This window comes from Pseudophryne corroboree, chromosome 3 (assembly GCF_028390025.1).
Source record: "Pseudophryne corroboree isolate aPseCor3 chromosome 3, aPseCor3.hap2, whole genome shotgun sequence".
In the NCBI taxonomy this organism is placed as follows: domain Eukaryota; kingdom Metazoa; phylum Chordata; class Amphibia; order Anura; family Myobatrachidae; genus Pseudophryne; species Pseudophryne corroboree.
In genome coordinates, this window is record NC_086446.1 from 21049388 (window position 1) to 21064671 (window position 15284).

The 15284-nt window shown below is 49.4% G+C and overlaps 2 protein-coding genes across 2 annotated transcripts in view; one reads left to right on the forward strand and one right to left on the reverse strand.

The window, feature by feature from the left end:
- Positions 1–11311, reverse strand: part of LOC135054550 (oocyte zinc finger protein XlCOF22-like) — a 30649-nt gene extending 19338 nt beyond the window's left edge. Inside the window, exons 1-3 of the mRNA XM_063957706.1 lie at positions 11175–11311; positions 9802–9950; positions 8911–9102 (exon numbers count right to left, since the gene is read on the reverse strand). Of these exons, the coding sequence (XP_063813776.1) occupies positions 8911–9102; positions 9802–9879 (270 nt within the window). The 5' untranslated portion in view covers positions 9880–9950; positions 11175–11311. The remainder of the gene's footprint in view (positions 1–8910; positions 9103–9801; positions 9951–11174) is intronic.
- Positions 11312–11442: 131 nt separating this feature from the next.
- LOC135054549 (zinc finger protein 502-like) overlaps positions 11443–15284 on the forward strand; it is a 187598-nt gene continuing 183756 nt past the window's right edge. The window contains exon 1 of the mRNA XM_063957705.1: positions 11443–11524. The gene's annotated coding sequence lies outside the window, so the exon portion shown is untranslated. The remainder of the gene's footprint in view (positions 11525–15284) is intronic.

Below are 15284 nucleotides of genomic sequence, written 5' to 3' on the forward strand. Positions count from 1 at the left end.
AATCAAAACCCAAATTAGCGGCGGCAGCGGAGGCTGTCTGCCTCCTGTTCTGTGAGTGCAGCTTAGTGGAGCAGCATCCGCCGGGGCTGGCTGCCATGTCCCGATTTTTTCCTAACCGAGGTTATATAGGGAGTCCATGAGTGCCCTTTCCCCAGGACGTCCACAGCAGCTGTGGTGGGGAGAAGGTGTCGGCGCAGCGCCTGTATCACAGTGAAATACACACACACAGAGCGGCGGCAGCGTGAGCTGACCGTCCGCTTATTACTCACCGCACCTGCCGGAATCTGGAGACAATGCCGGGCCTTCTGTATAAGAGCCGTCCTGCTCCTGCAGCCATGGCTGAGTCAGCATGTGCTGATAAGGTCTATGGCGGTGCTTCTCTTATAAGCGCCGACAAGCCTTATGCTGCTATAGCAGCACACACAGTCCCGGACCCACACTTCTTAGTAAGGTGGGAAGGGACTGCGGGGAAAAGAAAGTAAAGTAAAATTAAAAATAAAAGTCCAGCAGACCTCAGGAACGTGTCTTCCCAACTCGAAGACACAAAAGAAACTGAGGCACTTGGGAGTATGGAGGGGAGGAGGGTTGCACATTTAAATAATTAAAATGTGTTTCTCCCAGCTATCGACCGTCCATATTCCAAGAGTACTCCAGTGACCCCTAGTGGATGAAAAATAAATCTATATACACAGCAGCCAGTATTTTACAATGACCTGTCATTGCGAGTTGCTGGATGACCCATGCTATTCATTCTTGGGCCACTCAAATTCAGGGGGGCATATCAGGGGATATGCCCTTAGATACTATGCTAACCCTCCTGAAGCACATTCAGGACACTACCCGTGTCCTCTGTGATTCGCTCAAGGAGATGTGGAACATTAATGCAAGGATTTCTGCCATGGCAGTGTCAGCGCGCAGGGCCTTGTGGTTGCGTCAGTGGATTGCAGACGCAGAATCCAAACGTAGTGTAGAATCCCTTCTCTAGGGAATGGTTTTTTGGGGTTGAATTGGATACCTGGATTTCCAAAGTTACAGCTGGGAAATCCACGTTTATCCCCTCTGGGGCCCCGCTGGCGAGACGCTCCTATCCGGGGCCGCCTGTCCAGTCAGTCATGATCCGGGTATCTGGACGCTATTGCTTGCCTTTCAGATGTCTTCTGAGGCTGGCTCAGCGTTCCAAGTCCGGATCTCATCTGTGTCTACACTCTGCATATCCCTCCTGTCACTCTGAGACGCTGTCACAGCGGGGTCATGTTTGAATCCTGCATGGCGTCTCCCGTCCTCCGCTCCTGTGTTATGGTTGCAAGTTGTCAGAGTGGTGCTTCATGCTTGCCGCGGCCTCCGCTGTCATCCACGTGTCTCAGTGTGCAGTTGTCAATCTGGCGTCTTCTGTCCTCTGCGGCCGGCGCCGCCATTACTGCTATGTTTCCACATGGTTTTCAAAACCAGCTTTCCCTCCAAGTTCTAACATGGGCACAGCCATGTTGGATCCAATCACATGCTTCAGTTCCACCAATCCACTGCCTCTGGAAATCTGCATAATTGCCCAGCCAATGCCTGCCTTGCTGCAGGTATAAGTATCCTGTGCCTGGGCCAGGAAGTCGTCAGTGCTTTGTTGTCATACCTTGTTCCAGTCTCTCCTGTGGTTGTTTCTCTCCAGGTTTCAGCTCCTGTCTCCAGCATCCACTAAGAGACCCGCACCTGCCTACCATCCTGTGGTGCAGCCTGACTCTGCAGTCCTCCGTGGCTGTTCCAGCTTCCAGCTATTAACCCATCTGCTTCCAGCAGTCCGCTTCCAGCAGATTCCAGTTTCCTTAAAGTGCCGGTGTTGTACCAGTGGATCCCTACATACCAGCAGTATCCACTAACCACCGGTAACCATTCTTTAACTTCTCTGTTTCCACGCTCCCTAGCATCTTACAGTATCCACTCCATGTCTTCATCACCTGGCTGGTTCCATCCAGCATTCACTCCGTGACTTTATCACCTGGCTGATCCCATTCAGCATCCACTCCGTGTCTTACCACCTGGCTGGTTCCATCCAGTAAATACAACAGCTTATTCAAGTTACCAGCTTCATCTATTACATCTACTGGCGTGTTCCTCGGCTATCTCCACTACTACAGCCAAGCCTGGTAAGGTTATTCCATCTAAGGACTTTAACAGCTGTTCTTCAACCTACCAGTGCTCTGTGATACCTTCCATGGTTAAAGTGTTCCAGGAACTATATTATCTGCCATTGCCATTATTAACTTTGAATGCTGCCTGTTATTACACGGAGTCTGTTAATAAACTTTTATTTTGATTTTTAACCTGGTTGTCATGGTCACACCTTCGGGTAATCTTTCCACTCTTACATGTCCAGGGGTCTGATTAAACCTCCCCGGTTTAAGTTCCTTTCAGCCCTACAACTGAGGCTTCCTCCTGTCAGCCAAAACCCTCAGTTGTGACACAGTCCTTTCGGTCATTCAGATTTCGATGTAAGGCCAGAGGTGCCTCCAATTGGCTAGAGGCACCAGAGGTAAGTCCAGAAAACCTGCAAGCACCAGTTCTCAGGAACAGTCCACCAGTTCTGCTTCCACTAAAGCCTTAGCATGACGGCGCCCACCCACCCCGAGGGGATCTCGAGGTGGGAGCTCGACTGCATCACTTCAGCCACGTCTGGGAGACTTCCTGCCAGGATACCTGGGTCAGAGATCTCATTTATCAGGGCTACAGGCTGGAGTTCGACAGTACTCCCCCTCAACAATTTTTCAAATCATGCTTACCAGCTTTGGAGGATATGCAAGTTACATTACAAAAGGCAATCCAAAAGATGGTTCAGTCCCACGTCATTGCTCCAGTACCACTACCGCAACATGACACGGGGTTTTATTCAAACCTGTTTGTGGTGCCGAAACCCTTCAAGTTCAAGATGGAATCCCTGCGAGCAGCGATTGTGGGCCTGGAAGAACAGGAATTTATGGTCTCCTTGGATATCAAGGATGCCTATCTCCATATTCCGGTTTGGCCGCCTCATCAGGCGTACCTGCGGTTTGCCCTACTGGACAATCACTTCCAATTCCAGGCACTGCCCTTCAGCCAGTCTACAGCCCCGAGGGTATTCACACAGGTGATGGCAGAGATGATGCTTCAACTCTGGGTCCAGGGGGTCAATGTGATCCCTTATCTGGACGATCTTCTGATAAAGGCAAGATCCAGGGAGCTTTTGTTGCTCCATATCGACTGCACCATCTATCTACTGTCAGACCATGGGTGGATCCTCAACTTACTGAAGTCCAACCAGGAGCCAACTCCGAGGCTCCTGTTCCTGGGGATGTTGCGGGATACTGTGGCCCGGAAGGTGTTTCTACCAGAGGACAAGGCGAGAACACTTCAAGAGATGGTCCCCATGGTTCTCTGACCTACTTGAGTGTCCGTACATCTTTGCATAAGATTGTTAGGAAAGATGGTTGCCTCATACGAGTCGGTCCAGTTTGGGAGGTTCCATGCCAGAAAGTCTCAATTGGATCTCCTGAGCAAGTGGTCCGGCTCACTTATACAGATGCACAGGCTTATTCAGCTGTCACCTCAGGCCAGGGCTTCCCTTCTGTGGTGGCTACAGTCCTCCACTCTCCTGGAAGGCTGGAGTTTCGGGATACAGGATTGGACCCTCCTCACGATGGATGTGAGTCAGAGGGGATGTTACTGTATAATGGCATGGAGGTTGAGCGGAATATCCTAGCTCACAAGGGCATTTCCAAGAAGGTTATTGCTACCATGGTTCAGGTCAGGAAACCTGTGACGTCAAAACACTATCATCATATCTGGAGGAGATATGTCTCGGTGCGAGGAACGCACGTATCTGCCTGCAGTATTTCACTTGGGACGTTTCCTATATTTCCTGCAGGCTGGTGTGAATAAGGGCTTACGTCTGGGTTCCATTAAGGTCCAAATTTCAGCCCTCACCATTTTCTTCCAGAAGAAATTGGCAGTGTTTCCTGAAGTTCAGACCTTCTTGCAAGGGGTACTCCACATACAACCACCTTTTGTGCCGCCTACAGCACCCTGGCATTTGGATGTAGTGTTGACATTTCTACAGTCCTCCTGGTTTGAACCTCTGATGACGGTAGAAGATAAGTATCTCACGTGGAAACCGGTGATGTTACTGGCCCTGGCTTCTGCTCAACGCGTTTCAGAATTGAGGGCCTTATCGTGTAAAAGTCCGTACTTGGTCTTTTACGAAGACAGTGCGGTACTCCGGACTAGACAGCAGTTCCTGCCGAAGGTTGTCTCCGCGTTTCACCTTAATCAACCTATTGTGGTTCTACCCAGTTCTCAAGCTTCTGCTCCTCCGGAGGCATTGGATGCTGTGCGTGCCGTGAAGATCTATGTCAAACGCACAGCTCGGGTCAGAAAGACGGATTCCTTATTCATGCTCTATGATGCGCAAAAAAGGGTTACCCTGCTTCAAAGCAGTCCATTGCTCGTTGGATTAGGCTTACTATCCAACAGGCCTATGTGTCGGCAGCCTTACCTGTTGTCACGCCGCGGCCCCGTCCGCCTTACTTCTCCGGGCGCGCTGGTCCTCCCTGCGGCCCTCGTCGCTGGCGGCTCACGGCTTCCGTCGCTCGGCCCGGCGTCTGGGCGGGTGACGTCATCAGGCACTTCCCACCAACCAGATGGTGGTGGGAAGTATAGATTCAGGCGTCAGGCACTGCATCAGTGCCTGAGTATCATCTATTCTGCCTACAGAAGTGATCTCCAGTGCTCCCGCATTCCTGTGGTTTCCAAGCACCTCTGTGCCTCCAAGCACCTCCGTGCCTCCAAGCATCTTCTCCAAGCACCTCAGTGCCTCCAAGCGCCTCTGTGCCTCCAAGCACCTCGGTGCCTCCAAGCACCTCAGTGTCTCCAAGCGCTTCAGCGCCTCCAAGCACTTCAGCACCTCCCCGCACCTCAGTGCCTCCAAGCACTTCAACGCCTACAAGAACTTCAGTCTCTCTAAACCCCAGTGCACTTTAGCGCAGTTTGTGCCTCCAGCACCTGGTATTCCTCACTGATTCATCAGCACCTTTCAAGTTCTGCCTTTCAGGAGACCTTCAGCGTCCACGCGTGCCTCCTGTCTGCCGACCTGATCCTGCATGAGGAAAACTTTCATTCGACCATCTCTGCTGCGGCCCAGTTGCGGTTCCTCTTCCCGGTCACCGGAATAAACCACAAGTCCACAACACTCCCAAACCAGGTCAGTGATACCTGTTCCTAAGTCTCTAAAGGCCCACTCTACAAGCTTGGTGGGGTGTTCCTGGGCTGCTGCCCATGGAGTCTCGGCCTTGCAACTATGCTGAGCTGCTACCTGGTCGGGAAAGATCACCTTTGTGAAGTTCTACAGGTTTGATACCTTGGCCAAAGAGGATACCCAGTTTGTGCAGGCGGTGCTGCAGCAGTCTCTGCATGTTCCCGCCCATTCTGGAAGCTTTGAGACGTCACCATCGTACTATTTTCCCCAATATACCTTATGGATGCTAGAGAAAATAGAATTTTAATACCTACCGGTAAATCCGACGTACGGGTACAAAGGCATTTGTTGCTTAGCACAGGTTCTAGCGAAGTTTTCAGTCGCACTGACAGCTGCAAAAAGATTAACAGGAAGGGGGCGTTTCTGAGTGTCAACTGACCGGTTTCAGGGAGTGTTTGCAAAAACGCAGGCGTGTCTGAAAAAACGCAGGCGTGGCTGGGCGTTCGCTGGGTGGGTGTATGACGTCAAATCCGGACACGAATAGGCTGAAGTGATCACAAGCGCTGATTAGGTTCAGAGCTACTCAGAAACTGCACAAACTGTTTTTGCTGATCTCGGCTGCACATGCGTTCGCACTTCTGCTAAGCTAAAATACACTCCCCAGTGGGCGGCGGCATAGCGTTTGCACGGCTACTAAACTAGCTTGCGAGCGATCAACTCGGAATGACCCCCAATGGGCGCCCGCCTCATTGTGTGGACTTTTCTGCAGGTTCTTGTTCTATAATTACCTGTTCAGCTGTTGCTTTGTTGTTGCCAGCCGTTTGCTGTTTGTTGTATGTTTGTGGTGTGCTGGTGGGTAAATCTCACCACCTTTTTTCTATTGTCATGTTCCTTCTCTCATATATGTCCTTTCTCCTTCGGGCACGTTTTTCCAGGCATCACCCAGACACATCCCCTGGTGTTACTGTATAATGCCCCATTCCCAGCAGTCACCTCTCCAGGCATCACCCAGACACATCCCCTGGTGTTACTGTATAATGTCCCATTCCCAGCAGTCACCTCTCCAGGCATCACCCAGACACATCCCCTGGTGTTACTGTATAATGCCCCATTCCCAGCAGTCACATCTCCAGGCATCACCCAGACACGTTCCTGGCGTTACTGTATAATGCCCCATTTCCAGCAGTCACCTCTCCAGTCATCACCCAGACACGTCCCTGGTGTTACTGTATAATGCCTCATTCCCAGCAGTCACCTCTCCAGGCATCACCCAGACATATCCCCTGGTGTTACTGTATAATGCCTCATTCCCAGCAGTCACCTCTCCAGGCATCACCCAGACACATCCCCTGGTGTTACTGTATAATGCCTCATTCCCAGCAGTCACCTCTCCAGTCATCACCCAGACACGTCCCCTGTTGTTACTGTATAATGTCCCATTCCCAGCAGTCCCCTCTCCAGGCATCACCCAGACACGTCCCCTGGAGTTACTGTATAATGCCCCATTCCGAGCAGTCACCACCCAGACACGTCCCCTGGTATTACTGTATAATGCCCCATTCTCAGCAGTCACCTCCCCAGTCATCACCCAGACACGTCCCTGGTGTTACTGTATAATGCCCCATTCCCAGCAGTCACCTCTCCAGGCATCACCCAGACACATCCCCTGGTGTTACTGTATAATGCCCCATTCCCAGCAGTCACCTCTACAGGCATCACCCAGACAGATCCCCTGGTGTTACTGTATAATGCCCCATTTCCAGCAGTCACCTCTCCAGTCATCACCCAGACACGTCCCTGGTGTTACTGTATAATGCACCATTCCCAGCAGTCACCTCTCCAAGCATCACCCAGACACATCCCCTGTTGTTACTGTATAATGTCCCATTCCCAGCAGTCACCTCTCCAGGCATCACCCAGACACGTCCCCTGGAGTTACTGTATAATGCCCCATTCCAAGCAGTCACCACCCAGACACGTCCCCTGGTATTACTGTATAATGCCCCATTCTCAGCAGTCACCTCTCCAGGCATCACCCAGACATATCCCCTGGTGTTACTGTATAATGCCTCATTCCCAGCAGTCACCTCTCCAGGCATCACCCAGACACATCCCCTGGTGTTACTGTATAATGCCTCATTCCCAGCAGTCACCTCTCCAGTCATCACCCAGACACGTCCCCTGTTGTTACTGTATAATGTCCCATTCCCAGCAGTCCCCTCTCCAGGCATCACCCAGACACGTCCCCTGGAGTTACTGTATAATGCCCCATTCCGAGCAGTCACCACCCAGACACGTCCCCTGGTATTACTGTATAATGCCCCATTCTCAGCAGTCACCTCCCCAGTCATCACCCAGACACGTCCCTGGTGTTACTGTATAATGCCCCATTCCCAGCAGTCACCTCTCCAGGCATCACCCAGACACATCCCCTGGTGTTACTGTATAATGCCCCATTCCCAGCAGTCACCTCTACAGGCATCACCCAGACAGATCCCCTGGTGTTACTGTATAATGCCCCATTTCCAGCAGTCACCTCTCCAGTCATCACCCAGACACGTCCCTGGTGTTACTGTATAATGCACCATTCCCAGCAGTCACCTCTCCAAGCATCACCCAGACACATCCCCTGTTGTTACTGTATAATGTCCCATTCCCAGCAGTCACCTCTCCAGGCATCACCCAGACACGTCCCCTGGAGTTACTGTATAATGCCCCATTCCAAGCAGTCACCACCCAGACACGTCCCCTGGTATTACTGTATAATGCCCCATTCTCAGCAGTCACCTCTCCAGTCATCACCCAGACACGTCCCTGGTGTTACTGTATAATGCCCCATTCCCAGCAGTCACCTCTCCAGGCATCACCCAGACACATCCCCTTGTGTTACTGTATAATGCCCCATTCCCAGCAGTCACCTCTCCAGGCATCACCCAGACACATCCCCTGGTGTTACTGTATAATGCCCCATTTCCAGCAGTCACCTCTCCAGTCATCACCCAGACACGTCCCTGGTGTTACTGTATAATGCACCATTCCCAGCAGTCACCTCTCCAGGCATCACCCAGACACGTCCCCTGGAGTTACTGTATAATGCCCCATTCCCAGCAGTCACCAGCCAGACACGTCCCCTGGTATTACTGTATAATGCCCCATTCCCAGCAGTCACCTCTCCAGGCATCACCCAGACACGTTCCTGGTGTTACTGTATAATGCCCCATTTCCAGCAGTCACCTCTCCAGTCATCACCCAGACACGTCCCTGGTGTTACTGTATAATGCCCCATTCCCAGCAGTCACCTCTCCAGGCAACACCCAGACACATCCCCTGGTGTTACTGTATAATGCCCCATTCCCACCAGTCACCTCTCCAGGCATCACTGAGACAAATCTGCTGGTGTTACTGTATAATGTCCCATTTCCAGCAGTCACCTCTCCAGGCATCATCCAGACACATCCCCTGGTGTTACTGTATAATGCCCCATTTCCAGCAGTCACCTCTCCAGTCATCACCCAGACACGTCCCCTGGTGTTACTGTATAATGTCCCATTCCCAGCAGTCACCTCTCCAGTCATCGCCCAGACACATCCCCTGATGTTACTGTATAATGTCCCATTCCCAGCGGTCACCTCTCCAGTCATCGGCCAGACACATCCCCTGGTGTTACTGTATAATGTCCCATTCCCAGCAGTCACCTCTCCAGTTAGCAGCTGAATGATCTTGTTGGTGAGTTCCAGGATCCTCTGGTCATTGTGCCTCTCATGTATCAGTTTGTGAGGTGGAGGCACCGTGATGGGGCTCTGGGTCCTGCTCAGTCCTCCTGACACAATGGGACGGCTGCTGGTTGCCTCACACTCACCAGATATCTTCCTCACTACAGTGTAATCCTGTGTATTGTGAGAGACAGCAAATATTACTGCATATACTCCCAGTCATGTCACTGTATTATTACTACAGATATAAGTGACATCACTTATATCTGTAGTGACACTCCCAGATCCCCTCACCTATCCATGTCATTTCCCTGTATTATTACTAGAGATATAAGTGATGTCACTGTGACGCTCCCAGATCCCCTCACCTCCCCAGTCATGCCCCTGTATTATTACTATAGCTATAAGTGATGCCACTGTGACTCTCCCAGATCCTCTCACCTCCCCAGTCATGTCCCTGTATTAATACTATCGATATAAGTGATGTCACTGTGATGCTCCCAGATCCCCTCACCTCCCCATTCCTGTCCCTGTATTATTACTATTATAGATATAAGTGATGTCACTGTGACACTCCCAGATCCCCTCCCCAGTCATGCCCTTGTATTATTACTACAGCTATAAGTGATGCCACTCTGACGCTCCCAGATCCCCTCACCTCCCAAGTCATATCCCTGTATTATTACTATAGATATGTGACGTCACTGTGACGCTCCCGGATCCCCTCACCTCCCCAGTCATGTCCCTGTATTATTACTATAGATATAAGTGATGTCACTGTGACGCTCCCAGATCCCCTCACCTCCCCAGTCATGTCCCTGTATTATTAGTATAGATATGTGATGTCACTGTGACGCTCCCAGATCCCCTCACCTCCCCAGTCAGCAGGTAGATGATTTCCAAGGTGATATTTATTATCCTCTCAGTCCTGTGACTCCCATCCACGTCCATGCTTAGTGATAAATGAGAATACAGAACGTGTAACGTGTAATAAAGACTCTGGTTCCTCACAGCTGGACTGTCTAGGAATAAATATAATACATATCACAGAGAACACATGTAACACACATCCTTGACACTCCGCGACGAGTAACAGCTGTACCGAGGTGGCAGTATGACGGGGAGTAGGGGAAGTAAAGGGAACAATACAGGGACGGGGCAGCAGAAAGATAGGAAACAAGGGACGAGCAATACAGAGTTCCATCAGTCTCGGGTAAAATGTGACTCTGCACAGATGATGAAATGAGAAATTCCCGCCCTCAGATGTAGGTGTCACGTGACCAGCCTGCCGGCTGTGTGTGTGCAGCGTAGGGTGGGGGGAGACATTAACTGGGGGACAATCACTGACACTGAGGATCTGGGGACTGTCACAGCCGCTGGGTGTCTCTGAGAGTCTCTATGGCTCAGTATAACAGGACGCCCCGACAGTCTCATCTCAGGGAGCGCAGCCATGACCGCTCGGTTGGTTCTATATCGGAGGGGCTGAAGGGACCTTGTGACGTTTTGAGGGGAGGGGCTACGTCACCAGGGGGAGGAGCTACGGGCGAACAGGGTACCCGAAAAGTACCCTCGCGGGCTCGCTTCGCTCGCCACGCTTCGGGCACGGTGGCTCGCTCCGCTCCGCTCACCACCTAATTACTAAAGGTAATAGTTGGTGGCGTGGATAGTAGAGGAACTATCCCGCTGGCCTAGCTCCTCCCCCTTGCGTCGTAACTCCTCCCCTTTGTGGAAAAGGTCCCTTAGCCCACTTGATTCTAGCATCTACCATGACCGCTCTGTGTTCTCCTCCTTCCCCATCTGCTGTATACATACATGTTATACCTATCACGAGTTATTCCTCTTTACTGTTATTATTACTCTGCTGCTATAGTAACAGGACACCACAGGCAGCTTCCTCCTATATAATAATAAAAATAACAACAACAGGACACCACAGTCTGCACCACATGTATAATAATAATAACAGGACACCACAGGCTACTCCCCCTGTATAATTATAATAGGACACCACAGGCTGCTCCCCGTATAATAATTAAAATAACAGGACACCACAGGCCACTCCCCCTGTATAGTTATCATAACAGGACACCACAGGCCACTCCCCCTGTATAGTTATAATAACAGGACACCACAGGCCACTCCCCCTGTATAGTTATCATAACAGGACACCACAGGCCACTCCCCCTGTACAATAATAATAGCAAGACACCACAGGCTGCTCCCCCTGTATAGTAAGACGCCATTACCTGGTGAGTGCTGACCTCTATGAACAATGGGAGACTGCGGCAGTCGATGAAAACTAACTTCCTGTGTATGGAACGCAAAGGCCGGAAGTAAGGTGGAACGCACAGGCCGGAAGCAAGGTATGATTGGCTCAGGTTGCTCCCCTCTTACATCCCGGCCACTGCACCGTCCTATGTAATAACATTTACCATACATGTCCTCGGTGCAGGAGGCCGGCGGCCATTTTCTTGTAGACCAGTCCGGCAGCTGCAGTAGCAACAGGTTCCCTCCCCTGGTCTGAGCTCCGCCTTCCTTCTATCATTCCCACAAGGCAGCAGGAGCAGAGAGCAGCCATTGCTGTGTCTGGCAGCAGGTAATGATATTATTATTATTGTTATTCTATAGGCTGAGCAGCTCTGGTGTCAGGTTGCTGTACTACAGGGGGAGCAGCCTCTGGTGCCTTGTTATAGTGCAGCTGGAGCAGCCTCTGGTGCTGCATTATCCCTGTACAGGTGGCTGACACTCTAGTGTCCTATTACTGTAATACAGGTGGAGCAGACCCCGCCGTTACCGTAACACAGGTGGCGCAGACCCCGCCGTTACCGTAACACAGATTGCGCAGACCTCGCCATTACCGTAATACAGGTGGCGCAGACCCTTCAGTTATTATGTGTGAGGAATGAGAACATATGGGCTGTATACCAGGGGAGAGATATGGGGCATGTCAGGAATCTGTATAAGGAAATAACGTATCACATATATATGTGTGAGGAATGAGAACATATGGGCTGTGTTCCAGGGAAGTGATATGGGGCATGTCAGGAATCTGTATATCGGAATAACGTATCACATATATATGTGTGAGAAATTATAACGTATGGGCTGTGTACCAGGGGAGTGATATGGGGCGTGTCAGGAATATGTATAACGGAATAACGTGTGACATATATATGTGTGAGGAATGATGACATATGGGCTGTGTACCAGGGGAGAGGAATGGGGCGCGTCAGGAATCTGTATAACGGAATAACATATCACATATATATGTGTGATTAATGAGAACGTATGGGCTGTGTACCAGGGGAGAGATATGGGGCGTGTCAGGAATCTGTATAAGGAAATAACGTATCACATATATATGTGTGAGGAATGAGAACATATGGGCTGTGTTCCAGGGAAGTGATATGGGGCGTGTCAGGAATCTGTATAACGGAATAACGTGTCACATATATATGTGTGAGGAATGATAATGTATGGGCTGTGTACCAGGGGAGAGATATGGGGCGTGTCAGGAATCTGTATAACGGAATAATCATGTCACATATATATGTGTGAGGAAGGATAACGTATGGGCTGTGTACCAGGGGAGTGATATGGGGCATGTCAGGAATCTGTATATCGGAATAACGTATCACATATATATGTGTGAGAAATTATAACGTAGGGCTGTGTACCAGGGGAGAGATATTGGGGCGTATCAGGAATATGTATAACGGAATAACGTGTGACATATATATGTGTGAGGAATGATGACATATGGGCTGTGTACCAGGGGAGAGAAACGGGGCGTGTCAGGAATCTGTATAACGGAATAACATATCACATATATATGTTTGATTAATGAGAACGTATGGGCTGTGTACCTGGGGAGAGATATGGGGCGTGTCAGTAATCTGTATAAGGAAATAACGTATCACATAAATCAGAGGTTCTCAAACTCGGTCCTCAGGACCCCACACAGTGCATGTTTTGCAGGTAACCCAGCAGGTGCACAGGTGTATTAATTACTCACTGACACATTTTAAAAGGTCCACAAGTGGAGCTAATTATTTCACTTGCGATTCTGTGAGGAGACCTGCAAAACATGCACTGTGTGGGCCCCCGAGGACCGAGTTTGAGAACCTCTGACATATATATGTGTGAGGAATGATAATGTATGGGCTGTGTGCCAGGGGAGAGATATGGAGCGTATCGGGAATCTGTATAACGGAATAACGTATCGCATATATATGTGTGAGGGATGATAATGTACGGGCTGTGTACCAGGGGAGTGATATGGGGCGTGTCAGGAATCTGTATAACGGAATAGCGCGTCACATATATATATGTGTGAGGAATGATAATGTATGGGCTGTGTACCAGGGGAGAGATATGGGGCGTGTCAGGAATCTGTATAAGGGAATAACGTATCACATATATATGTGTGAGGAATGATAATGTACGGGCTGTGTACCAAAGGGAGAGATATTGAGCGTGTCAGGAATCTGTATAACGGAATAACGTGTGACATATATATGTGTGAAGAATGATAATTTATGGGCTGTGTACCAGGGGAGAGATATGGGGCGTGTCAGGAATATGTATAACGGAATAACGTGTGATATATATATGTGTGAGGAATGATAATGTACGGGCTGTGTACCAGGGGAGTGATATGGGGCGTGTCAGGAATCTGTATAACGGAATAGCGCGTCACATATATATGTGTGAGGAATGATAATGTATGGGCTGTGTACCAGGGGAGAGATATGGGGCGTGTCAGGAATCTGTATAAGGGAATAACGTATCACATATATATGTGTGAGGAATGATAATGTACGGGCTGTGTACCAGGGGAGAGAGATGGGGCGTGTCAGGAATATGTATAACGGAATAACGTGTGACATATATATGTGTGAGGAATGATAATGTATGGGCTGTGTACCAGGGGAGTGATATGGGGCGTGTCAGGAATATGTATAACGGAATAACGTGTGACATATATATGTGTGAGGAATGATAATGTATGGGCTGTGTACCAGGGGAGTGATATGGGGCGTGTCAGGAATCTGTATAACGGAATAGCGCGTCACATATATATGTGTGAGGAATGATAATGTATGGGCTGTGTACCAGGGGAGAGATATGGGGCGTGTCAGGAATCTGTATAAGGGAATAACGTATCACATATATATGTGTGAGGAATGATAATGTACGGGCTGTGTACCAGGGGAGTGATATGGGGCGTGTCAGGAATATGTATAACGGAATAACGTGTGACATATATATGTGTGAGGAATGATGACATATGGGCTGTGTACCAGGGGAGAGGAATGGGGCGCGTCAGGAATCTGTATAACGGAATAACATATCACATATATATGTGTGATTAATGAGAACGTATGGGCTGTGTACCAGGGGAGAGATATGGGGCGTGTCAGGAATCTGTATAAGGAAATAACGTATCACATATATATGTGTGAGGAATGAGAACATATGGGCTGTGTTCCAGGGAAGTGATATGGGGCGTGTCAGGAATCTGTATAACGGAATAACGTGTCACATATATATGTGTGAGGAATGATAATGTATGGGCTGTGTACCAGGGGAGAGATATGGGGCGTGTCAGGAATCTGTATAACGGAATAATCATGTCACATATATATGTGTGAGGAAGGATAACGTATGGGCTGTGTACCAGGGGAGTGATATGGGGCATGTCAGGAATCTGTATATCGGAATAACGTATCACATATATATGTGTGAGAAATTATAACGTAGGGCTGTGTACCAGGGGAGAGATATTGGGGCGTATCAGGAATATGTATAACGGAATAACGTGTGACATATATATGTGTGAGGAATGATGACATATGGGCTGTGTACCAGGGGAGAGAAACGGGGCGTGTCAGGAATCTGTATAACGGAATAACATATCACATATATATGTTTGATTAATGAGAACGTATGGGCTGTGTACCTGGGGAGAGATATGGGGCGTGTCAGGAATCTGTATAAGGAAATAACGTATCACATAAATCAGAGGTTCTCAAACTCGGTCCTCAGGACCCCACACAGTGCATGTTTTGCAGGTAACCCAGCAGGTGCACAGGTGTATTAATTACTCACTGACACATTTTAAAAGGTCCACAAGTGGAGCTAATTATTTCACTTGCGATTCTGTGAGGAGACCTGTAAAACATGCACTGTGTGGGCCCCCGAGGACCGAGTTTGAGAACCTCTGACATATATATGTGTGAGGAATGATAATGTACGGGCTGTGTGCCAGGGGAGAGATATGGAGCGTGTCAGGAATCTGTATAACGGAATAACGTATCACATATATATGTGTGAGGGATGATAATGTACGGGCT